The following is a 23,758-nucleotide window of genomic DNA, read 5'->3' on the forward strand; positions in this document are numbered from 1 at the left end:
ACCGACAACATAATGCCATTTGCAGCAACATGGATGCTCCTGGAGAATGTCATTCTAAGTGAAGTAAGCCAGAAAGAGAAAGAAAAATACCATATGAGATCACTCATATGTGGAATCTAAAACGAAAAACAAAAAAATGAACATAAATACAAAACAGAAACAGACTCATAGACACAGAATAAAAACTTGCGGTTGCCGGGGGGGAAGGGGGTGGTAAGGGACAGACTGGGAGTTTGAAATTTGTAGATACTGACAGGTGTGTATAGAATAGATAAACAAGATTATCCTGTAGAGCACAGGGAAATATATACAAGATCTTGTGGTGGCTCACGGTGAAAAAGAATGTGACAATGAATATATGTATGTTCGTGTATAACTGAAAAATTGTGCTCTGCACTGGAAATTGACACAACATTGTAAACTGACTATAACTCAATAAAAGAAATGTAAAAAAAAAGGAATGAGGGAGAAGAAAAGTTCTTTAGACCATCTGTCCCCAGACCAGACACCTCCCCTCCTCGGCCTGCCATCAAAGGTTGTGCTCAGCTTCGCCACCACCAACCGTGGAGGACGCCCCCCCGCCCTGCCCCACTGCCCCCCACCTTGTCCACCCCGCTTACACCTCAGGCTTCCCAAGCTGCCGGGGGGAGCTGGGCGCATGGGGTCTGCTGGCGGGCATGGAGGGCGCTCTCCATCCGGCCCCGGGTCACAACAGAGCCTCCTGCCGGTCGCAGGCCCCCTGGACCAACCTTGGCCCCTCTACCTCCAGCAGGTGGGTGGGGGCCCGTGTCTGGGATCTTGACCTGACCCCTGCGAACACTGCGCCTGCTCACAGCATTAATGATCCACAGCAGAGACACACACCCGTTGAGACACAACACCCGGGGGGATGGGAGTACCCCTGTTCCTTCTGCCCTCTGAGCCGGGCAGTTGTGGAGTGAGTCCAAGTCTGAGCTGCACGGATTCGGAGAGGTTCCCCACATTCTTTCCTTCAGGGGTACTTAGATCTAAAGGAAAAGCTAACAGGAGCAAGCAAGTGCGCTGCCCAGAACCCAAATGCCCTGTTCCATCTGGGTCCTTTCGCACCTGCCAGCTCTACTGAGGGCCCCTGGGTCCTGTTTTTAAATCACTGGTGTCTAGCTAAGCAGACCGAATCAATTTCTAACATACTCTGAATTTTCTGAAAGGAATTACCAGATCCATCTCTGTTCATACAAAACAGGAAACACGCACATTTAAATCACCGGCTTTCTCTGGCTTGTTTAAAATCAAATGCAAAAAGTCACTGTCGGAATAAACCTCCATGCACCCGACTGTCACAGAGCTCTATGAGACATCTTAGGAACCTCCAAATCCGGAAGAGCGAGTGGTCCCAGGCTCCTAGACCCAGTCCACCACCCGACTGTGTGGCTAGCATCCTCTCCTTACTGTTGTGTCTGTACCAAGAACCCACAGAAGGTGACTCACTGCTTAGACAGGAAATATTAGGGGCTTACTCTGTACTTGGCAAGCAGGTTGGACCCTTAACACGCAAAAATCCATCGCACATCTGTACCCTCGCCTCTGGTTCAACACACAAGCCTGCTTTGGTTTTTCACCTTTTTGTTCTCCAGGCTCTAAATGACGCGGCGCAGCCAGCCAGCGGGTGTCATAGAATGAGCAGGGTGAGACCTTGGAGATGATCGAGCCCAAGACACTGGGGCCCAGAGAGGTTAGGAGATCTACCCGAGGTCACACAGCAATCTGACGGCAGAGCAGGACTCGAAAAGGTTCTCTCGACATCAGGTCCCTGAAACAAGCCCCATCATCAAACGACGGCAGCGAGTCACTCTCTCTCTCCAAGCCTGCAGAACACAGAGCCCCTCCCGTGTGCTGGGCAGCGTGTCAGCACGCAAGACAGGACCCCCGACTGGGGAGGGGACAGAAGATGGTCTATTTTGGTAACAGTAAGTCCTGTGATGGAGCAGGGAGGGACACACGGCCCTCAGCTGGAAGGGAGGGGAAGGAAGGGAAAGGGAGGAGGGCCACCACGAAGAGCCTCCTGGGGCCGCCACGGGCGGCGAGCTCAGGGAAGCCCACTGCACACAGTCAGCGCTCAAGAATGCCAGCGATTCTCAGCCTTTGTACTGATTAATCCCCTCGCCACTTGCTTGACCCAGTGGGCGGCCCCGCCTCAGCTAGCCTGGGAAAGCTCAGGGACGTTCTCTGCTCTGAGGGAGACCTGGAAACATGGGTGGGTCTCGGGGACGGCTGGAGGGAGAGCCCGGGCGTGAGGGCCTCCCACCGCCGTCAGCTCCCCAGAAGGCCCTGAGGCCCCGGGTCCCCCACACTTGGAGACTCATGCAAGTCCACGTGCCCGACACAGACTCGACACCCATCACCTTCATCCGATTCTGCCTCCCAGGCGGTCTCCCACCTCTGCCCTTGTGGACACGTGTGGACAGCAGCTGTGGGTGGGTGACCTTGGGCTGTAAATCTCAGCAGACAGGGTGGCATCTCTCGCAGACAGGAGGAACAGTGCCCCTGATCTGAGAGGCCCCCACTGCCCACACAGGGTCGATTCTGGCCGTGGTGGTGCCCGCCCAGGCACCTCTGGATACTGGATACAAGCTGCGAAGGGCCCCCCAGAATCATCCAGAGCTCACGCCACAGCGAGACCAGCTCAGCCAGCGCCCCGACCTCTGTGGGGCAGCATCCCCACCCCTAAAGGCAGAGGTCCCACCTGGTCCTCTCTGCACACAGAGCCACGGACCCTCTCCCAGCCACAAGGAAATGGCAAACATTATTGGTGACACAGATGTTACAATCATACAAGGCAGCATCTACCCTCGTGGGAGTTGCCGCTCCCATGGCTCCTTTGTACCAAGAGAGCCAAGAGGCCAAGGGATCTGCTGGTGAGCGCAGGTGAGCCAGAAACACCCAGGTGCTGCACGGAGCACGGGGCGCATCAGCGCTCCAGCCACCGGACGAGGGCTTCCGGCAGCTACAGGACATCCAAGTGCCCCCGGATGTGACGCTGCATCGAGACCCTTCTCTGACAGCCCCCCACGGTGTGCAGTGCTCCCTGGAGTCTGAACAAACAGGGGGGAAGACATCCCCCTCCCCTGATCCGTGCAGCCCTGCGAGGCTGGCGGGCACCCGCTCCCCCGCAGACCACCCCCATCTCTCACCTCGCCTGCCCACCGCAGGCAGGGGCTGAATGGGCAAGCCCTCTCAGAACTCAAGACAGGAACGAAGGAAAGCACAGGAAGGGGCCTGGCGAGGCCACGTGGCCACTGCGATTTTCAAACCACACTGTTGCTACAAGGAGACGTCTCATGAGCCCAGAACCGAAGTACAAGGAAGGCACATTTTAATTAAAAGATTTTGAAGGGACAGCCCGCAGACAGGAAAGAAAGGTGGTCAAGCGCAGGGTAGGTGGAAAGAATAAATAACAGGGGAGAGGTTTGAAAAACGTGTTGCTTCTCCACTCAGGTTCCCAAGGGACTTTTCATTAAAAAATGAGAATACATTTTGTTTGTACACATATACACATGCAGTCTTCTAGCTCAGCACTGGTAAAATGACAAATTAAAGGAATCAAAAACCTCGACAAAGGGAGAGAGAGAGAGAGAGAGAGAGAATTTGGATAAATAACTCAATCAGGCCAGAGTCAAAATGTCCACAGAGCTACAGCAGAAACCTAATTATCTTTTTAAAAAAATTAGTCTCATCAGCTTGATAACTGCAACGCTAGAATGAAATTCAGGAACATGCAGAGATAAGAGAAGCAGAAGCGCAGGGGGGATTCCTGGTGGTGCTGTTACAGCAAAGGGTGACAGCTCAGGGTGACAGCAACCTGGATCCGGGCAAGAGACCGAAGGACACTGGGGGGTTGGAGAACTCGGGTTTATTGAGCCAGCGGGCCCAGAGGAGTTAACCCTCCAAGCTCTGGACCCCGTCTGTAGGTTTACACAGGCTTTTAGAGGGTACTAGTCAAGATTCTGCAACATCATATGCAGAGCAGGTGTAACAAACAAACCAATCAGGAATGAGCTTTATGCAAATGAGGTGTTAGAAATGGACCAATCAGGAGTGAGCTTTATGCAAATGAGGTGTTAGAAATGGACCAATCAGGAGTGAGCTTTGGGAACCAATAGAATCTTAGGGGTAAGTTTCGCTTTCCTAGAAGCCAGCCCTTTTACAGAAGCACAAAAACAAGATAATACTGCAGGGCTAGGGAACCCAATGGCGTGGGTGGCAAAGCAGTGGCCCTGCCTGGGGGTCCTGCCGGTCTCTTCATGGGGCTTCTCACCTCAAGACAAATGAAATTAGATTTCAAACGTAAGAGTAAAATCTCTAAAACAAGTGCGTAACCTAGACGTCCCCTCCCCAGTGTGCTCCAGGGCAAATGATCAGCATAAAACAGAGGCGCCATTTGTAACATATTTTCTGCAGAGGGAAAAACCCTATAATAGGATAAAAATACCATCTTGAGTCATCAATGTCCTGAAGAACTATGTATTTAAGAGAATAAAGCATAAAGCACTTAACCCAGAAGAAATGAAAGGTGGAATACAGTTTTTAAATGAGATCTGTTATAACTCATGATTTCTGAATTTAATGTTAAAAGGTGCTTCAAAAAATGAACTGCTCAGTCACACACTACTATGCCACAGCCCCCGCGGCACAGGCGCCACTGAATCCCCACAATCAGCACGTGCCAGACGCTAGACATGCAAACGTGGATTGAACGGAGGAGGGGCAGTGTGTCTATGCCCGAGCAGCAAGCATCCCGCATCCGAACATGTGTCTGACACACCGTGTGGGCCACGTGGCATCAGCCCTGGTGGGGCCCTGGATGCCCAGACCCCCAGCAAGCAAGCTTGGACCAGGTGAGAGTCTCCCTTGTCCACACCACATCGGTGCCACGCCCACAGAAACCACGATGGGGTTGGATTCAGGGACCAACACACAGGCTCAAGGTTGTGATCGTCCAAAAGCCGTCCAACCTGCGGCAAATCAATCCTTGAGCAACGTAAGCTTGGACAGAGTAGAATGTACCTAAGTCACCTCTCCTCCCTCCCCTTGGATAACAGGGGTGGACGCCCAAAAGCGGCTCCTCTCCGTGGCGCCACACTGAGCCCCGGGGGGTGTGTCAGGGCACCGATGTCCCTCAAGCCTGAAGGGAAGTGGCAGGGCCAGTCTGTGTGGGAACCAGTCTTGTGTGCACGCACCACAGAGATGCCAGCTGGCCTTGGGTGGGCACATATTTGCATACAATTTCCACGCTGACCACGCACAGGCCCTGTGCTACAAGCCAGAAGGTCAACACTTGTGTTCACATCTCATGCAGAAGCTAGCTGAGAAGGTCACAGGACTAGGAAATGACAAAGCAGCGATGGAACTGCCTGGAACTGGACAAAGGCAGTGACTTCACAACACGATGACTATACTATGGGGCACTGCACTGTTCACTTTATTTACTCACTGATTCATTATTTTTGTGTTCTAAGAATTCCAATATAATTTATTATTTTTTTAAATTGTGGTTCAGTTTACCATGTTGTGTCAATTTCTGGTGCACAGCACAATGCTTCAGTCATACCTGAACATATGTATGTTCATTTTCATATACTTTTTCACCGTGAGTTACTACAAGATCTTGAATATATTTCCCTGTGCTCTACAGTATAAACTTGCTTATCTAGTCTATATACATCGGTCAGTATCCACAAATCTCGAACTCCCAGTCCATCCCTTCCCACCGCCTCCTCCCCTCTGGCAACCATAAGCCTGTATTCTACGTCTGTGAGTCTGTTTCTGTTTTATATATAAGTTCATTTGGTTTTTTTCTTTTTTCTCTTTTTTTTAGATTCCACATATGAGTGACCTCATACGGTATTTTTCTTTCTCTTTCTGGCTTACTTCACTTAGAATGACATTCTCCAGGGCCATCCATGTTGCTGCAAATGGCGTTATTTTACCATTTTTCATGGCTGAGTAGTATTCCACTGTAAAAATACACCACAGCTTCTTTACCCTGCACTGTTCACTTTAGAATGGTTAATTTTGTTATGAGAATTTCACCTCAGTTTTACACAAAAGTATCAGAGCAAAAATTTAGACCTTAATCCTCTGGACTCTGAAACACTTGAAAATCTACGATTAAGGGCCAGAGGCCAGAATCCAGGAAATGGAAACAGGGAGAAAGAAGCTTGTAGGACAGCAGCTGTGCAGACACGAAGACAAGCATCGAGGGTCAAGCTACATGCTGTGCCGTGTACGGTGCTACACACTGGAGCCAAATAAATGCACACATTATGGGCCCCACACCAGAAGCACTCAACAGACACGCCGTACTGTGTGGAGACTTTCCAGGATGCTGCATCAGAGCCAATAGGGAAGGAGGAACTGATTCCGAAGGAAGGTTTCTCTGTCACCAAGGAGCCTGCCAGGCAGAGAACCAGGAAATGCCGGAGACGAACAGCAGAGCCAAAGGCAGGGAATGGACGAGCAGCCATGCAAATCCACCCAACATTCAGGGATGCCCCCCGTGTGCCCGACGTGATAAAGCCAGACAAGTATCATGGGAACCTATTGTTTCTAAAGGTGGCTAAGAATTTGAACTTTGTTCCTGATATTTTTAAGTAGGGAAGTGACACAGAATTTTCAGTAATTTATTAAGAAGTGACAATTTAATGAGAGAAGAGAAAGAAAGGAGGGCCACCAGAAAGTCATCTCCAGACTCCATGGAAATCCTACCAAAATTCCAATGGCATTTTTCAGAGACAGAAAAAAAAAATCCTAAAATTTGTATGGAATCACAAAAGACCCCAAATAGCCAAACGATCATGAGAAGGAAGAACTAGGAATCAAGCTCCCTGACATCAGACGATACGACCAAGTTACAGTAATACAAACAGTTCGGTACTGGCACACATATACACACGCTGACCAATGGAACAGAATAAAAAGGCCAGAAATAAACCCTCGCATAAACGGTCAACTAACAGTTCACGAGGGAGCCAAAAGCATCCGATGGGGAAAGAATAGTCTCTTTAACAAACGGTGCTGGGAAAACTGGAGAAACACACGCAGAAAAATGAAACGGAAACCCTACCTCACAGCACTCACAAAGATTAGCCTGAAACGGATCGAAGACTTAAACATAAGACCTAACACCACAAAACCAGAAGAACATGCAGGGAGAAGCGCCTCAACACCGGCCTTGGCAATGACTTTTTGGACACGACACCAAAAGCACAAACAACAAAAACACAAAAAGCAAAAAAGGACTAAAAAGCTTCAAACTAAAAAGCTTCTGTTCAGCAAAAGAAACACTCAGCAAAATGAACTACTGGAAGAAAATACTTGCAAACCACGTAACAGATAAGGGGTTAGAAGGAACTCATATAGAAAATATAGAAGGAATTCATATAGAAAAAAACCAAATAACCCAGTTTTTTAAATGGCAGAGGAGCTGAACAGTTCATTTTCCAAAGAAGACATACAGATGGCGAACAGGTGTATGAAAATGTGCTTAACATTGCAAATCATTAGGAAAATGCAAACCAAAATCACACAGAGGTATCACCTCACATCGGTCTGATGGCTATCGTGAAAAAGACAAGGTAACACAGACATAGAATAGACTTGTGGTTCCCAGCGGGGAGCGGGATGGGAAGGGACAGACTGGGAGTTCGAGATTTGCAGATACTGACTGGTGCATATAAAACAGACAAACAAGTTTATACTGTACAGCACAGGGAAATATATTCAATATCTTATGGTAGCTCAGGTGAAAAATATGAAAATGAATATGTGAATATTCATGTATGGCTGAAGCACTGTGCTGTGCACCAGAAATAGACATAACATTGTAAACTCACTATAACTCAATAAAAAAGAAGACAAGGTAAGTGTTGGCGTGGGAGAAGTGTGAAGTCAGTGCACTGCTGGTGGGAATGCCACTTCTGGGCACACATGCAAAGGAAATGGGAAAAAGATCTTGAAGAGACAGCTGCAATCCTGGGCTCACTGCAGCAACTATCCACAGCAGCCAAGGCAGCCTGCATCAGTGGGCGAATGGGTCAAGAACACGTGGCACCTGTACACACAATGAAATACGATTCAGTGCTGAGAAAGCGGGAAACCCCGCCATTTGCAACAACATGGACGGACCTCGAGGCGATCATGCTAAGGCATACAGAAAAAGGTAAATACTGCACGATCTCACTTACATGTGGAATCTAAAAAAAAGCAGAACTCACAGAAAAAAGAGAGTAGAAGGGTGGTTACCAGGGGGCTGGGGGGGAAGCGGGGGAATGAGGAGATATGTGTCAAAGGGTACAAACTTCCAGTTACAAGTAAGTTCCGGGCATCTAACGCACAGCATGGTGGTTGTAGTTAACAATACTTTATCATATACCTGAAAGTTACTAAACGAGTAGATCTTAATGCCCTCATCACAGAAAAAGAGACGGTAATTATGGGACGTGATGCAGGTGTTAGCTAAGGCTACGGCGGTGATCGCTTTGCAGCAGGTAAGCGCATCCCATCACTGCGCTGCGCACTTTTAAACTTAGACAATGTTGCAGGCCGGTTATATCTCAGTAAACCCAGGCTGGGGGAAAGAACGTTTATGCAATGCTTCAGGTGAGTGTTAACAGAGGTGTGGATACAGGTGAAGGCTGTGGGGACAGACAGCAGAGGAACAGACAGACCAGAGATGGATTCAAGAAGACTGGTGTGTAGGGCTGGGGTTTGCAAGTGGCTGCGGGATTAAATGACATGAATTCATGAAAGGGGCAAAAAACAATGCCCAGCCTACATTAAGGGCCCAATAAATGCTCCCTGCTATCGTTTTTACACTTCAGTACTCTAAAAACGGGCCGAGTGGCTTTATTTTTTAAGTTTTAGGACGCTTCCCCTCACTATCAGCAGAGAGGTGACAGGAACCCAAAGCAGCAGGTCCGAGTGACAAGAACGGGGCCTGGCTTGGTACTTTTCTGTCAAAGCAAAAACACTTTCAAAACATGTAGTGAAGAAAGAAACGGACAAAGGAACAAACGAGCAATGACCTCTGACAAACCAGGAAATGGCTTATCAGCTGATCTACCAAACCGTCCGAGATAGGTGCATTTTCGAGGCAGAACACACAGGAAGGCGTGGTTGACCCGCCCAGGAACCAAATGTTTCACGTCCAAAGCCCTTATGCGTCTGCTTTGCTGTCCAAGTGGACTTCTGTCTTTTTGCAGCTGCAGAGGACTTCTGCCAGGACCCCCATCACGTGGGGCATGAAGGACCCCTGCTTGTCGGCATGAAACCAAGGCGGGAAAGCTGCCCATCTCCGTGCACGCCATCCCCCTGCACAGCCAGGCCACCGTCCCACCTACTCTGGTCTCTTCGAGGTGAGAAACTCCCTAAGAACGACAGAGACGGAAAATGCACATCTTGGCCAATTGAAAAATAACCCTCTTTGCGATCATCATGTATAGTGTTTCCCAGGGGAGGGTACAGCTCAAGCGGCAGAGGGCGTGCTTAGCAGGCACGAGGTCCTGGGTCCCATCCCCAGCACCTCCTCTAAAACTAAATAATAAAACCTAATTACCTCCCGCCCGCCAAAAAAAAAAAAAACAGTAAATGTACAGTATTTCCTGTCCAATCTCCCTTTATACCAGGAAATAGAATGTTTCTGCTCTAGGACGCATTCGGTATATGCATTACTGAAATTTCTCATGTTTCGCAACATTCAATACAGTGTTTTTGGGAAAAGCTGGTTTGGTGCGTTCCACTCAAAACTTAGGGACCTTCAAAACACAGTCAAAAATAATAACTGATAATCTAGAAAGGTAATCTGGCCACCCAGGCAGGTGGGTCAGCAGAGAGAGTGGCCAACAGAGCAGGTGTGCACCTGTCTGGGGAGGGGCCGGGGGGCCCAGCGGTCACCGTCATCTCTCTCTCTCACACGCACACCGTCACAGCAGCTGAGCCAAGTACGTTTTCCTGTCCCGTGCAAGAAATTCAAAACTCTACTTCTGCTACGGTGCTCCGTCTGCCTGGGAAGATTTGCATAAACCAGCATAACCCTGGCCTGGCTCAGGCGTCTTGCCCTTTGTGAATATCCCGGGCGAGTTAACACGAACCAGAGAACAGAGCGCCCAGCATTTAACGCTGTCCCCACAGCGGCTGGTCTGAGCGGGCGGGGCGTCCTCAGGGAGGTGGCCTGCTCACTGGAGGGCAGGGGCCGGTGAGAGCAGGGGCGGGGGCCTCCCAAGGCTGGGCTGTGACCTACAGAATCGGGCCCACAGACAAGCGCAAATACTTACATATAATATGTCGGATAAAGTCCTTCGAAGTACCAGCAGTGCTTTCTGGCCTCTGTACACTGGAAATAAAAGGAAGAAAAGGTTTGTCAGTGGAAAGCTGCTTGCATATTGTGGAAAAGATCTCACGGAAAGAAACAAGGAAGCTTAAAGTGTGAGAAGCAGGGGCTTGGGGGGACGACAAGGAACTAGAGAGACCCACCCCCAACATGACTTTTCATTCCTGCAGATGTTTTAAAAGGGAAGAGACCGTCTATTTCCCTAAAATTTTTCTAGCCTTCCACGCCTCTGAATTCAAGGGCGTGAACAACTCATTACAAATGAAAATTAAAGATGATTCTTTCTTAAAATTCACATGGCGTGTTACTCCAAGTACCTGAAGGACGTTAGAAATGCAGAATTACAAAGGTTTCCCCAGCTTTTGTTTTTGAAAGACATCGGAAACAGTCTGAACGATTCTACATCTTTGTATTTCAGGGTACAGCTGAGCCCTGAACGACGCAGGGGGCTCCCGGGCGCCCGCCCTCTGCAGAGCTGACAGTTCACGTAGAACTTAGCCCCCCACCCCCTTCCCGGTTCCACAGATCGGTTCCTCAGCGCTATCATGTTTACTGTTTTTAAAAATTCACGTGAAGGGGACCCACACAGTTCAAACCCATGATGTTCGGAGGGCGCACTGTGTTCCAAAAGCCATCGACCCCTCAGTGGGCATCTGTGTCTGCCGGACTCTGGAAGTCGGCATCGGTCATCACTCACTCCCAGGGACGAGGAAGACGGAAGTGGGGGACAAGGAGGGACCACAGGAGCCTCCCCTGTGCTTCCGAGGAAATTGATGTGGAAATTCCCGGAGGGCGGGGCAGAGCGGGGGCCGCCGCACCTCCCACCCCCAGCAGGTGTGTCCGTGCACCAAGAGCTCCCAGCGGAAGTGCCCTGACTTGGCCCAGCAAGGCTCTTCTAAAATCACTCCACTCATGCCATCATTTTAAAAATAAAATACACACCCTCCTACCTCCACGATCCAGCTCACTGGCCCCAAGCGTAAATCCCACCTTCAAATACGACAGCGCAAAGCTGCCGGCAGGCAAAGGAGCAGTGAAAACAACGCTTTCTTTGGGCGAGGCGGGGACGAACTGTCCTGCTGGATCCGACCCCCGCGGGGTGTGGGATGGCTCCTGCCTCGGCCTGCCCGACAGGTACGTAAGGAAGTTCAGAAACAGACCCCGAATCTAAGAGAGAGGTGGGTTCGAACGTTACATGTTCTGCCGGCTAAATCAGCTGGGTTATGAAAAGAGCATGAAGTACTGCATTTTTTTTTAAAAAATATGCTTTACGACACTCAGCAGCACATTTAGGCAGCCTGAAGTGACCCAGCTTTATTCATGGAAAGTGAGTTTAACTTAGACTAGGTTAGCTGTTGTCCAGTTCAAGAAATGAAGTTCAGACGGCTGAAGAAGTCAATTTAGTTGGGAAGGAAGAATAATTTCAGGTCTCTGCCCGAAATGGCAATTCATTTCACTGGAGTCTTTGATGACACAACTGAGAAACCAGGGGGAGCATTTCAAATGTCTCCTCTTTATATTCTCCATCACCGCTGGGGACAGACACACCGTCTCGGAATCTGACACTCAAGTTCCAGACACAGTGGAGAAAGAGTGCCAGCCCGAAGCTGGGGACACCAGGGCCAGACGCTGAAGCCGTCCCTTCCCACTGCCCCGGCCCCTCCCAGGGCAGCTCAGTGCAGGGGTGGGGGGTCAGGACACAGGCCCTGCTGTGGGAAAGCCCTCTGCAGGCTCCGTCTTCGGAACCACCACGTTCCTGGCCCCCAGCACCTCATCTCCTAACTCTTAAGGAAACAACAGAAATAGAACCATTAAACCTTTTAGGATTTTTTTTCTTGGTATGCGAATATGAGGAAGGCCAATTTATAGATTAAAAACTGGGGCCCGCAAGGGTGTCTTACTCAGAATCACAATGTTTCTTTATGGTGTTGCTGCCCAGAGTTACCCGAGGGACCTCCTTTGCCCCCCGCCCACTGCCCCATGCTGTCCGATGACTGCAGGACGGCAGAAGCGAACCGGACCGAGGAGTGGCACCTGCTCCCAGCTCCCCCGTCAGCAGGTGAGAGGCCGGGGGCGGGCGGCAGGCAGCATCCATCCCCAGCCCGCACATCTTCCGCACTCAGCTGCCGGCGGGCGGGGGCGTGGGGACGTACACACGCGTGTGTCACAGGGCCGAGCGGAGCACAGAGCTACAGCAGCTTGTGTGAAAACCTGAGTGGTGAGACGGCATGGCTCCCAGACACTCCCGTTCATGTCGTGGCTGCTGGGAAGGACACTTAGCAACGCCTGCCAAGCGAGTGTTGCGTTTCTCCTCCATCTCTGGTGATCTCTCCATAATCATGGGACGCCCCACGCACAAGGTTATTTATCGTGGCATTATTTCTAACAGCCAAATCCTGGGAAGGACGTTGAATGCCCGCTCACAGCAGGCTGGCTAGGCGGGGGACGGTGAGTCCATACAGTGGAGGACCAGGCCACCGAGAGGACTGAGGTTTCTCAGAACCAGGATGAAGTGACTTCCAAGAGGCAGCGCTAAGTGAGGAACTAGCATGCCGAGAGATGCACGTAGCACGTTATTTTTTATGGAAAAGGGAAATTGTACATTTGATTAATTCTTTGCAAAAAAAAAATTACAGGAAGGGTTGTGCGAAAAGTAATGAACTGCTTTAAAAAAAAGGATTAAAAAAAAAAAAAAAGGATTTTTTTTTTTTTTTTAAATCCACTCTTCCCAGCCTGAAGACGTTTCCTAAGGACCAGCAGGGAGCTTCTACACAGGCCACCACTTTGCCAGGAGCAACCACATGAGGGAACTGGGGTTAATGCTCGCACGAGATCGATACGGGGGACACCCTCTCCCCTCGGTGCCCCGCCTGGCGCAGACGTCCAGCACCCTATTTCCACCCACTCTTGCCCAGACCCCCCCAGATCTCTTCCCGGCAACTCCACTGGGCCTTGCTGGTTATTCTTGCCCACAGTTACTGGCCAATAACCTTTCGCCATTTTTCACTGATCCACTCAAATAAGACCTATTTTTAAAACATTAACCCAGTTTGCTCCTTTATAAAAAAAAAAAATTCTCTTAAGAGAAAAAAAAAATACGGCTATGAATATTTCCTGAAACAGAAGAGAAAAATCCCTTTTAAACTGAGCTACCTAGGGCTAAAATATAGTTTCCTTTTATTGTTCCTGAAATTGGGTTAAGTCCTTTGAAATTTGCTAATATCCAGGCAACTCCTTCAATTTTTTTTTTTTTTTTGGTCGCTGGACTTTTACAACAGCTTCCTTGTGAGGAATGTCAACGCTGTAACGACACATCTATTCCACGTTACAGCTGGATAACGTAAAGAACACACGTCGTGTCTCATTCACCAGCTGGAAAACACTGGATGAGGACCGAGAGGTCCTGACGCTTCTCGCTGTTGAGGCTCTCCTTCAATAGACGCACGACACTGGGCACCAGGTGTCACGGACAGCTTGCACAGCATCCCAGACGCCTTGTGGGATAAACGGAGATTAGGTTCCATGGGGCGGGAAGTGCTGGGGGAGATTCCTGCGGGAAACCAGCCAGGATGGAGAGCCAGGCTGTGCCAGGGGAAAAAGTCCACCAGCAGAGCCACCATCCGCCCACCCACGCCCATTTCCAAACCCAGCATAAACACCAGGATTCGGGGTGGAGGCAGGCAGCTGGGGCTCTGCAGAGGCGGTCAAAATGGGAGTTTGCAAGGGATGAGTGAGGGGGGCTTTCCAGAGTAGCCCCCAACACTGGCGGGCTGTCGGAGGTGACGCCGTGAGCGGGCAGACGGCAGCACGGGGAACAGCAGAAAGAAGGCCCCAGCCAGGCTGCAGTGCATCAAGGGGCCGGATGGCTTCTCCGCATCGAGGAGGAATGAATGGAAGCCGAGAGGACCACGTTCCCACCCTGACTGCCACTACCGGCCACGTGGCCAGTTAGTTCAGATCTCAGCTTCCTTATCTCTAAAAAACAGAATTTAGAAGACAGCTTTATGAAGTGACTGAGATTGAATATATCAAAATGCCTGGCTAGACTGGGGTATAGCTCACTGAATCCCACAGCCATTTACCAGCTCCACCCGGAACTGTGTGTCCTGAAGCAACTTTTCTTAATTCTCTGGGACAAGGGACTTCCAAGGCTCGTTTTACTGTGACGGAGCAATGCTTCCAAACCTCGAGAACAAAGGTTCTAAATAAGTAATACCTTACATTTGTGTGCTTTCCCGTTTTCCAAAATCTCCCTAGAAAGAATAAGGCCTTCTCCAAAAAGAATTTGACCCACTCCTGGGCATATACCCAGAAGGAACCCTACTTCAAAAAGACATGTGCACCCCAGTGTTCATAGCAGCACTATTTACAGTAGCCAAGACATGGGACCAACCTAAATGTCCACTGACAGATGACTGGATGAAGAAGTTGTGGTCCATTTATACACTGGAATACTAGGCAGCCATAAAAAATAATAAAATAATGCCATTGGCAGCAACATGGATGTCCCTAGAGAATGGCATTCTAAGTGAAGTAAGCCAGAAAGAGAAAGAAAAATACCACATGAGATCGCTCATATATGGAATTAGAAAAAAAAAAAAACTCTAACAACAACAAAAAACAAAACAGAAGACAAATGAACTTAAATATAAAACAGAAACAGACTCACATACACAGAATACAAACTTGTGGCTGCCAGCGGGGAGGGGGGTGGGAAGGGACAGACTGGGAGTTCGAGATTTGTAGATACTGACAGGTGTATATAGAATAGATAAACAAGTTTATACTGTACAGCGCAGGGAAAAATATACAAGATGTTGTGGTAGCTCACGGTGAAAAAGAATATGCAAATGAATATATGTATGTTCATGTGTGACTGAAGCATGTGCTGTGCACCAGAAATGGACACAACATTGTAAACTGACTATAACTCAATAAAAAAGAAGATAATTAGGAAATATTATGAACAATTGTCAATAAACTTGATAATTAAGACAAAATTGATGTAAATAAACAGCCTTAAAATGTGGGAGGAGAAAAAGAATTTGAGGAGTAAATAAGCTAAGAAAAAAATCAGTTTCAGGGTTTTATGGCAACCCCTAAAAGCAGCTCCACCCACTCTGCCAAGAGCCTGGCAAGGCTTTGCGAGAACTGCCCATCCACTGAAGCAGAAAGCACTTTTGCTGGGAGAGGTCAGGGCAGCTGCCTTCTGTTACTGTCCGGGCATCCTTACCGGGCAGCGTGCTCTACCACGTTCCGGGCAAACGGCAGGCCTTCAACGAGCTCATGATGCAATGCTCCCCCCAACCCCGGGTCTAATGGAAGTAATAATGACACAGCCGTCTAGTTCCTGAAGGGATCGTAAAGAGTAGCGACATATAATTTATAAACGATCTGCAGAGCAGAACACGTGCGATTGTGAAAAACCGTCGGAGCAATCCGAGTGAGGGAATCTCAGATTTAAACTGGGAAAGGCTTACAAGACGTCTGCACTCAGCGAAGAATCCTGGCCACCGGTTACTCGAGGACTAGGATATTTATAAACGCAGTTCAGCCCTTCCTAAATATAGTTATCCGTACTTAGCCAAGATCTAAATAAGGCCCCAAAGAACACATCCCTGCTAATCCCAAATGGTAATCCTCATACTGACATAAATGATTCTGCATTTATCTCTCCTGAATATAGGAAGAACCAGAGCCACTGTTCGATAAAATAATGTATCCTTTTTCTATTCCAAGTTCAAAGACACGCTGTCCCACAACACTGGTCAGCTTGGAACTGAAGCCGTCTGTGGCTCTGGGCACATGGAAGTTAGCAGGAAGGTCTAAAAGACTCAAAACTCTGAGGATTTGACCTAAATTCCATCCTTTCTCCTCCTGCTCAGTAGGGGGTTGAGGCGGGATCTTTAAGTAAATAACAAACTGGCAAACAAGGGCTTCACCAACAGAATGAATCCCCCAGGCACTTGGAAAGCAAGGATCCTTGTTTTCGTGGTAACAGCTTTAGCCAGTCTGTCCTGGGCCAGTAAGCCCACAATGTGCTGCAAAATGGGGGGGTGTCCCCAAAAGGAAGAATCTGACGATGCTCTCTGTCCTGTGCTGGGACGTGGTGCTGCTGGCACACTGACAGAAGCTGAACTCAACACCGGCGCCGTTCAGCCCGGCCCAGTTAGAGCGGGCGTTCACGCTCCCAAAGTCTGAACAAAAGGAGCCTGGGGGATGCGGGCAGGCCTGGTGCTCAGGACCAGGGACAGAGGCAGAAGGCAGGGAGAGGCCTTGCTGGCGTGTGATCAAGAATTGGTTTTCGCAGCAACATGGATGGACCTGGAGATCGTCATTCTAGGTGAAGGAAGCCAGAAAGAGAAAGGAAAATATCGTATCACTTATACGTGGAATCTAAATAAAAGACACAAATGAACTTATTTACGAAACAGAAACAGACTCACAGACGTAGGAAACAAACTTATGGTTACCAGCGGGGGGAAGGGGGTGGGAAGGGGTAAACTGGGAGTTTGAGATCTGCAGACACTAACTACTATGTATAAAGTAGATAAACAGAAAGATCCTATTGGATAGCGCAGGGAACTATATTCAATACCTTGTAGTGACCTAAAATGAAAAGGAATATGAAAAGGAATATCTGTGCACACATGTGTGACTGAAACAATACGCTGTGCACCAGAAACTCACACAACGTTGTAAACTGACTATATACTTCAGTAAAAGAAAAGAATCTATGGACGGAATGGCAGTTAATTATCTCAAGGTCTCTGAATTTCAAATAATAAAAGGAACGATAATGCTTCCTGTATCAGAATTTAAATCAATTCCCTAAGTGCTCATTACTTAATCTTTTGGCTTATGGACATTCTTTTTTTTTTCAGGAGCCTTGATTCTTTTTTTTCTTAAAGAAATAAGAGTATGAGGTTTCTCACAAGCATCATTTCCTAAAGGAAAAAAAGGAGAGGAACTCACAGGAACAAAAATAAAAGCGACTCCCGTGCCTTATAGAAGGAATCACACCAGGAATTCATGTACTGCCAGCAAACAGCCAACAGAGGTGGCGCATCATCTACGAATATCTTGAAGACGCTAGGGACATGCAGACTGTAAGACATAATTAGTTCCACCTGCATATCCTTGGAAAAATTCTGTGAACTCTTATAAATTACTCTAAAAAAAGTCTCTCTGCTTTATCCGCTTTAGTTTTCAACAAAAGAATGGTAGGAGGGCAGATCTCCTCAAATTCCATCATTTAAGGAGGTCACCGAAATTAAAACAACAGAGCAAAGTATTCAAGTAGAATAAGATTCATACCCTTAAACAATAAAGAGCTTATATAATTCAATAAGAAAAAGATAAAAATCCCAAAAGGAGAAGAATAAAAGTCACAGAAATGAGCATTTTTCAAAGAAAAAACAGAGACGGTCAATAAACCTATTTGAAAAGATGTAGTTCATTAGTAATCAAGTCAATATAAATTACAATGGTATGGATTTATCCACCAAAAAATTTTTTTAAAAGAAAAAATTAGTATCTACGGCTGATGAGGCCATGAAGAAAAAGACATATCACGTAACACTGATGGGAATATAAATGGAATGTCTCAGGGGGACAATTTTTCAACATATGTAAAAAAAAAAAACCTTTTAAAATGTACGTAACTTAAACACGGTTATTAACATTGGTCCCGAGGAAATAATGTTAACGATTGTGAAAAAGAGTATTAATAAAAATTGGCAATAACCATAATTTTCAGAATACGGGTTTGGCTACCAAAATTATAATACATCCAAAAGACATGCTGGTAGGCATATGCTGTCAGATTGTAGAGAAACATACAATTACGGGAATATTTTGCAAAGAAAAATAAAGCCCATAAAATAGTGTACCTGGCATAGTATATTTCTGTTATAAATCACAGGAGAGAGAAAATACTGTGGAAAAATAAATATCAAAATATTGACAATAAATTATCTTTCTGGTGGTACTGGAGGTGACATTTTCCCACTGTCCATTTTGGCAATCAGTCTTCACATTTTCTGTATGGAACTCATAACATTTTGTTCCAAAATTTCTATTCAATTTTGCTTTAAAAAGCACATGATTTATATAGTCCAATAAAGAATAGAGAGTGGGTGTAAAGAGATATTTAAATGAAGGCAATATAAATGGTTAGCAAAAGCGAACATTATTCAACTTAGGAGGTAAATAAAAAGTCACCGATGAGCAAAGCCAGTGAAAAGGTTAGAAAGGATTAATGAAACAAACACTCATACAGTCAGCAGTTAAAACCATATTTATAAAAAGTTTAACATCATGGAAAACATCCATTTAATGCACTCACTTTAAAACACCTTACACACATTTCATTTTAACAATGGAAAAATAAAGACATATTCATAGGAAAAAGAATGGGACCACATAAGCCTAAACTTATAACGTTATTTTTGGACAGCGTGGCTTCTTCGGGGTTACTTTACAAATATTTCTCTCTTGAGTCTTAAATTCCTTTGACAATAATCAGAAGCTGTTGTGGCAACAAGGCGCCGAATGCGAAGCTGGTGCAAAAGACAGGAGCCCCTGAAACGTTCAGAACTCTCAGTTCATGCTCAGTTGAACACAAGCACTTTGAAAACCATGCTATTTGTGAAACATAATTATCAACGTGAAACGTTCTTTACGAGGCCGTCGTGTCATCCAAGTTCTAGCTCAGCGTGGAGTTTAATTTGGACGCCGCCGTGCTGGACAACTGCTTCTCCGTCACTCTCACACGTTACCACACCCACAACGCGTCTGACACTTGATGTGTGTGTTTTCCCCGCCGCCAGGCAACTCTCCAGCACCAACTGGGTGTCCCTACCGTTCAGCTCAATCTGACACTGTCTACATGGAGACGGCACCGGATCCCACAGGGCGGGGGCTCAGGCCCACAAGACTGCCCCAGTCCCCACTCAGATGCCAGGCACACGTCCGGGTTGTCGCCGGTGCTTCTGAGCGACCAGCTACACACTGGAGGTTCCCACAAGCCCCTCCCTGGATTCCATTAACTTGTAAGAGTGGCTCACAGAACGCTCGGGAACATTTCACTCACTAGATCACTGACTTATTATAAAAGGATGTAACTCAGGAATAGCCAGGTGGAAGGTGCCCAGGGCACGGCGTGGGGAGCACGGAGCTGCCGCGCTGTCCGGGCGCACCACTCTCCCCGAATCTCCACGGGCTCAGCACCCCAGGAGCTCTCTGCACCCTGTCCTTTTGGGTTTACGGTGGCTTCGCTACACCGGCATGATTAAATCATCGCCCCTTGGGTTGGGGGGTGGGTGGGATAGCTCACTCCACTTACGGAGTGTGGAGAGGTGACTTAACTTGGCCAAGTGAACACAAGAAGCAGGCAGAAAGCTGGGCTCGAATGAGGTCCGCCAGCTTCTGCCTGTGTGTTTTCTCTGCCAGTGCCTGGACGCTGCAGCTTCCTGTGTGACAATAATTCACAGTCTCATTCTCTGGAATGTCTGCCACACCTCTCACAGGGAGCCAGAATGAGATTTATTTTAGGCATCACTTTACTGCTAGAAGAAACCAAAAATGCCAACTGAAACTGCTGCCGGGGGATGTACCCGGTGTTCCAGGTTCTTGCCCCGTCCCCAAAAGAATTTAGAGGTAAGACATAGTGGTTAAAAAAAGTAAGGTGAAAATTTATCAAAGGATGGACGGCACACTCTCACGGGGGGAGCAGGCAGACTCAGGTGAGCAGCTGCCCCGAGTTTCTTTGGCAAGTTAGCTACATAGGGTGTAAAAATGAACGGGCGGAATATTCACCGGGGAGGGAAGGGTTTGGGGTCCTATTCCTTGATTATCACCCCAGCTCCACCTTCCCAAAGGGAGGAGGGATTTTCGTCCTTATTTAGTCTGGATCAGAAGTGTCCCAGCGTCGGTGCATGATGGGGACTTCCGATCTGCAAGGCTAATTTTATTGAAATGAGGGCAGAATGAGCAAAAGGTTACATTCAGACACTCACTGGAGATTCCTGCCTTTTTCCATCTTTCTTTGTTGGTTTCCAGGTCACTCCTCAACCCAAAATGTGTGACCCCTTATCAGCCCAGAGGTTCCTGCCCTTCTTTCTCTGCCCAGGGACCCCTGGTGCTCACATGATGTGTGGTTCCCTGCATTTGGCCCACGCCCCTCCTTTCTGCCCAGTTCCTGCCATGTGGCCTGCGTCCCCCTTTCTCTGCTCATGTCTAGCTGTCTGCTGCTCTACCAAAACCACACAGACTAGCGCACCTCTATCCCGTGAACAACCTTTTATGGGTTGTTCGGCCATCTGAACTATCACTTCCTACCTCTCTAAGAGCAAAACAAAAACAAAGGCGCTCAGAATGTCTGACTTGATGTGAACAATCCCAAACCAAAGGGCACAAAGCCCACCTGGGGCGGCAAACCACAGGACAGTCCCTCTGGCTCTCAGAATAAAGTTCTTCGATGCGAAAAATACTCAGAGGTGGAAATTTGGGGCACAGAACAACACGAAATGAACGCATGCATGGGCTGCAGCCAAGAGGGGTTCCATGACAAATTTTCTAAATGCCACAAAACGTCACTCACTCAGAAGCACACAGCGCAGGAGTTCCGACGTGCAAAGGCCCTCAGGTGAGCCCAGCAACCTGGCGGGGGGCAAGAAGGAGGGAGATGCTGCTTTCATGACCTGAAAGGGAGTGAGTGAGAATGTGACGAAAAAAAATCTGTTGTTTCCAACCACAGCACACAGAGCCCCGAGATGGGATTAACAGACACACACTGGCCTAAATCTTTACCAGCAAATCCAAAACTTAACCACAGGGCTAGGGAGAAATTAGTCACTTCTCAACTTTTGTGGACAGAAACGCCTACAAAGGTTAGCAGAGACAGCGGCTTGGGTAGCAAAACGCCAAAAAGGGCAGAGGAGGGTCCCCTAACCTGGGCTGTGCACCAGCCTCCCCTCTTTGACTTGCATTTTGGAGGGAAAGTGCGCTGGACTGAGTGAGGACACGCAGTGACGAAGCGTCTGGACTTTAACCGTCGGGAGCACGGGGGACGGAGAAGAGCTGAGATCTGACGAAGCGCGACCAAAGGCTGAACAAGTGGTGGCCCCCCGAGTTCGAGGCGACGTGGCCCCTGCTGGGTCCCCCAAACCCCATGAGGCCGTCCCACTCACCAGGGCACCGCCACATGCACCCCCGGCACCTGCCGCCCCTCCTGCAGGTCCCAGCTGAAACTTGGGGTTCCTCCTCAATCTGATCTGCCAGGGAGGACTCCGCTGACCCGACCCCCCCTCCCCGCCGCCGTCCTGGACCCCACCTTGCGCTTCCAGGGAGCACAGTGCTTGGCGCTGACCCCTGCTCGCCGCCCTCGCTCTCCTAAGCAGGACGCCAGGGACACATGAGCGGGACGCACTCTTGGCCCTTGCATGCACAGGGTGCATAATGCGTGAGTTTAAAGACTGAAAGGAACTGTGCCCCCACACAGCCGGGGGCACGTGGTCTGAAGGACCCGCCTGCCCACCCCTGGCAGCAGCTACACTCCGCCGCTCTCCTGGGCACATCACCCTCTCGATGCTCTGTCTCAGGTGCCCCTGACCCTCCTAAGCTTTTCCTCCTTCCCTTTTCTCCTGCTGAGGATGCGGGCCGGGGTGGCGTGGCGGGTACATGGAGACACCCAACGGAGGAGGGCGGCCGAACTTTCCGGGCAATGCTCCCTGTTTCTGGGCAAGTCTCAGCAAAGTGCATACAGCTCTGTCTCCCGGCTCTGTCAGCTAGCGTTTCCGATGGCTGTTGGTTGCCGTGTCCTGCGTCCCCCACTCCACCCTCCTGGGCATCAAGCCTTGTCTGGGGCGGGAGGTGAATGGTGGGTGTGCGAAGGCTTGCTGGTGGCAAAGGAGGGGGCTGAGGAAGAGAAGGAAGAGAAGGCAGGTGGAGACCCGTGGAGGCAGGAGAGCAGAGCAGAGCCCCAGCGCGGCTGTGCCCCCCAGCCCAGCAGACGTCCCGCCCTGGCCCCCCCACGGCCACCTGACCCCACCTGCCTCTAGACAGCACGTCCCTGAAGACCCATCTAGATATCTCCTCCGGGAATGCCCTTCCCTGGAGCTAACACTGTGTGGGGCCAGGCTCGGTGTCGCCAGATGAAAACTTCCTGAATTTTCCTAAAAATGAGATGTCAGTTTTCCCCTTGGGGCTCTGATTAAATTTTTACTAAAATCTTCAGCACTCCGGCATTTTCATACAGCACAAGGGTTTTCATTTGTGTGATCTTCTTATTTGCTCCTAAAAATATAGCGTGAAGGGGCAGGTTGCTGAGCCCAGGGGCACGCTGAGCGCGGGGCGGGCGGTCCCACGGTGTCATCAGGGAGGGACTGTCCCGTGTCAGGAGGACAGCGTGTGGCCCCCACTCTGCAGCTGGTGGGAGGGGGTCTCAAATGCCCACTCTTTCCCACCCTGCCCACCCACTCGTGCTGTCTGGCTTCCTCCCGCAGACCGGGAGCCTCTGAAGTTTAGGGTCCTGCCTCGTCCGCCCTCTTACCTCCGGGGTCCAGCCCCGGGCAGGGGCTCAGGAAACGCTCTTGTGGAAATGCTCACGTATCCCCTTCCTCCTCTGCCTGCTCAAACGTTTTAATTTGACTCGGCTAAACACACTGCAGTTTGGACACTCGCCCCGCTCACTTTCCAATTAAGACAGAGGCAAGGCTCAGCACAGCGAGGATGGAGAGCTCGGCTGCTGCGGGAAGCAAAGATGGACGGGACCCCACCGCATCACCAGAAGTTCTCACGGTGGGAGGAAAGGAGAGAGTGGTGGAGAAGCATCCGACGCGAGCAGGATTGCAGAGGAAGACTGACAGGAAAACAGAACGCTGTTGGTGGCGGGACACGGGCCGGGGCACCGGGGCGTGATGACAGGGTCCACATGGGCACGCAGCCTCACTCCCGGCACTGTCACCACCCGGGAGCCTCACAGAAGGTGGACAGAGCAGAATCCCTGCCGTGTCAAACCCTCAGCTCCTGAGGGGAAGGAGGCAGGAGAATGGCACACGACTGGATTAAAGTCATGTCTGAGGAGTTTGGAGGGTTTACTAGACACTCTAAGCATGGAGGGGGAAGGGACTGGCCATCTTCTGACAGCAGGCTGAATGCTTGCGGTAAACCAAAGAGCTTTCAACCTGACAGCCCGTCCCCTGAACTGGGACGGGCTGTCAGCACTCCCTAGGGGAGCGAGCAGGACCGTGTGGACAGAGGCTGCTCCCTCACAGCCAGGCTGGTTTCCCCACGTGTGTCCCGAGCCCCCAGCGGGCTCAGTAAAGCCACCAAAGGCCGATGGGAAAAGAGAACACGCTTAGCACCGTGCACCGCCCTCCAGCCTCTGCC

The 23,758-nt window shown here is 49.3% G+C and overlaps 1 protein-coding gene across 1 annotated transcript in view; it reads right to left on the reverse strand.

Moving 5' to 3' along the window:
* The window catches only part of VOPP1 (VOPP1 WW domain binding protein), a 94,012-nt gene that overhangs the window by 36,291 nt on the left and 33,963 nt on the right, over positions 1-23,758 (reverse strand). The window contains exon 2 of the mRNA XM_074358553.1: positions 10,311-10,369. Within this exon, the coding sequence (XP_074214654.1) occupies positions 10,311-10,369 (59 nt within the window). The remainder of the gene's footprint in view (positions 1-10,310; positions 10,370-23,758) is intronic.

This window comes from Camelus bactrianus, chromosome 36 (genome assembly GCF_048773025.1).
Source record: "Camelus bactrianus isolate YW-2024 breed Bactrian camel chromosome 36, ASM4877302v1, whole genome shotgun sequence".
NCBI lineage: Eukaryota > Metazoa > Chordata > Mammalia > Artiodactyla > Camelidae > Camelus > Camelus bactrianus.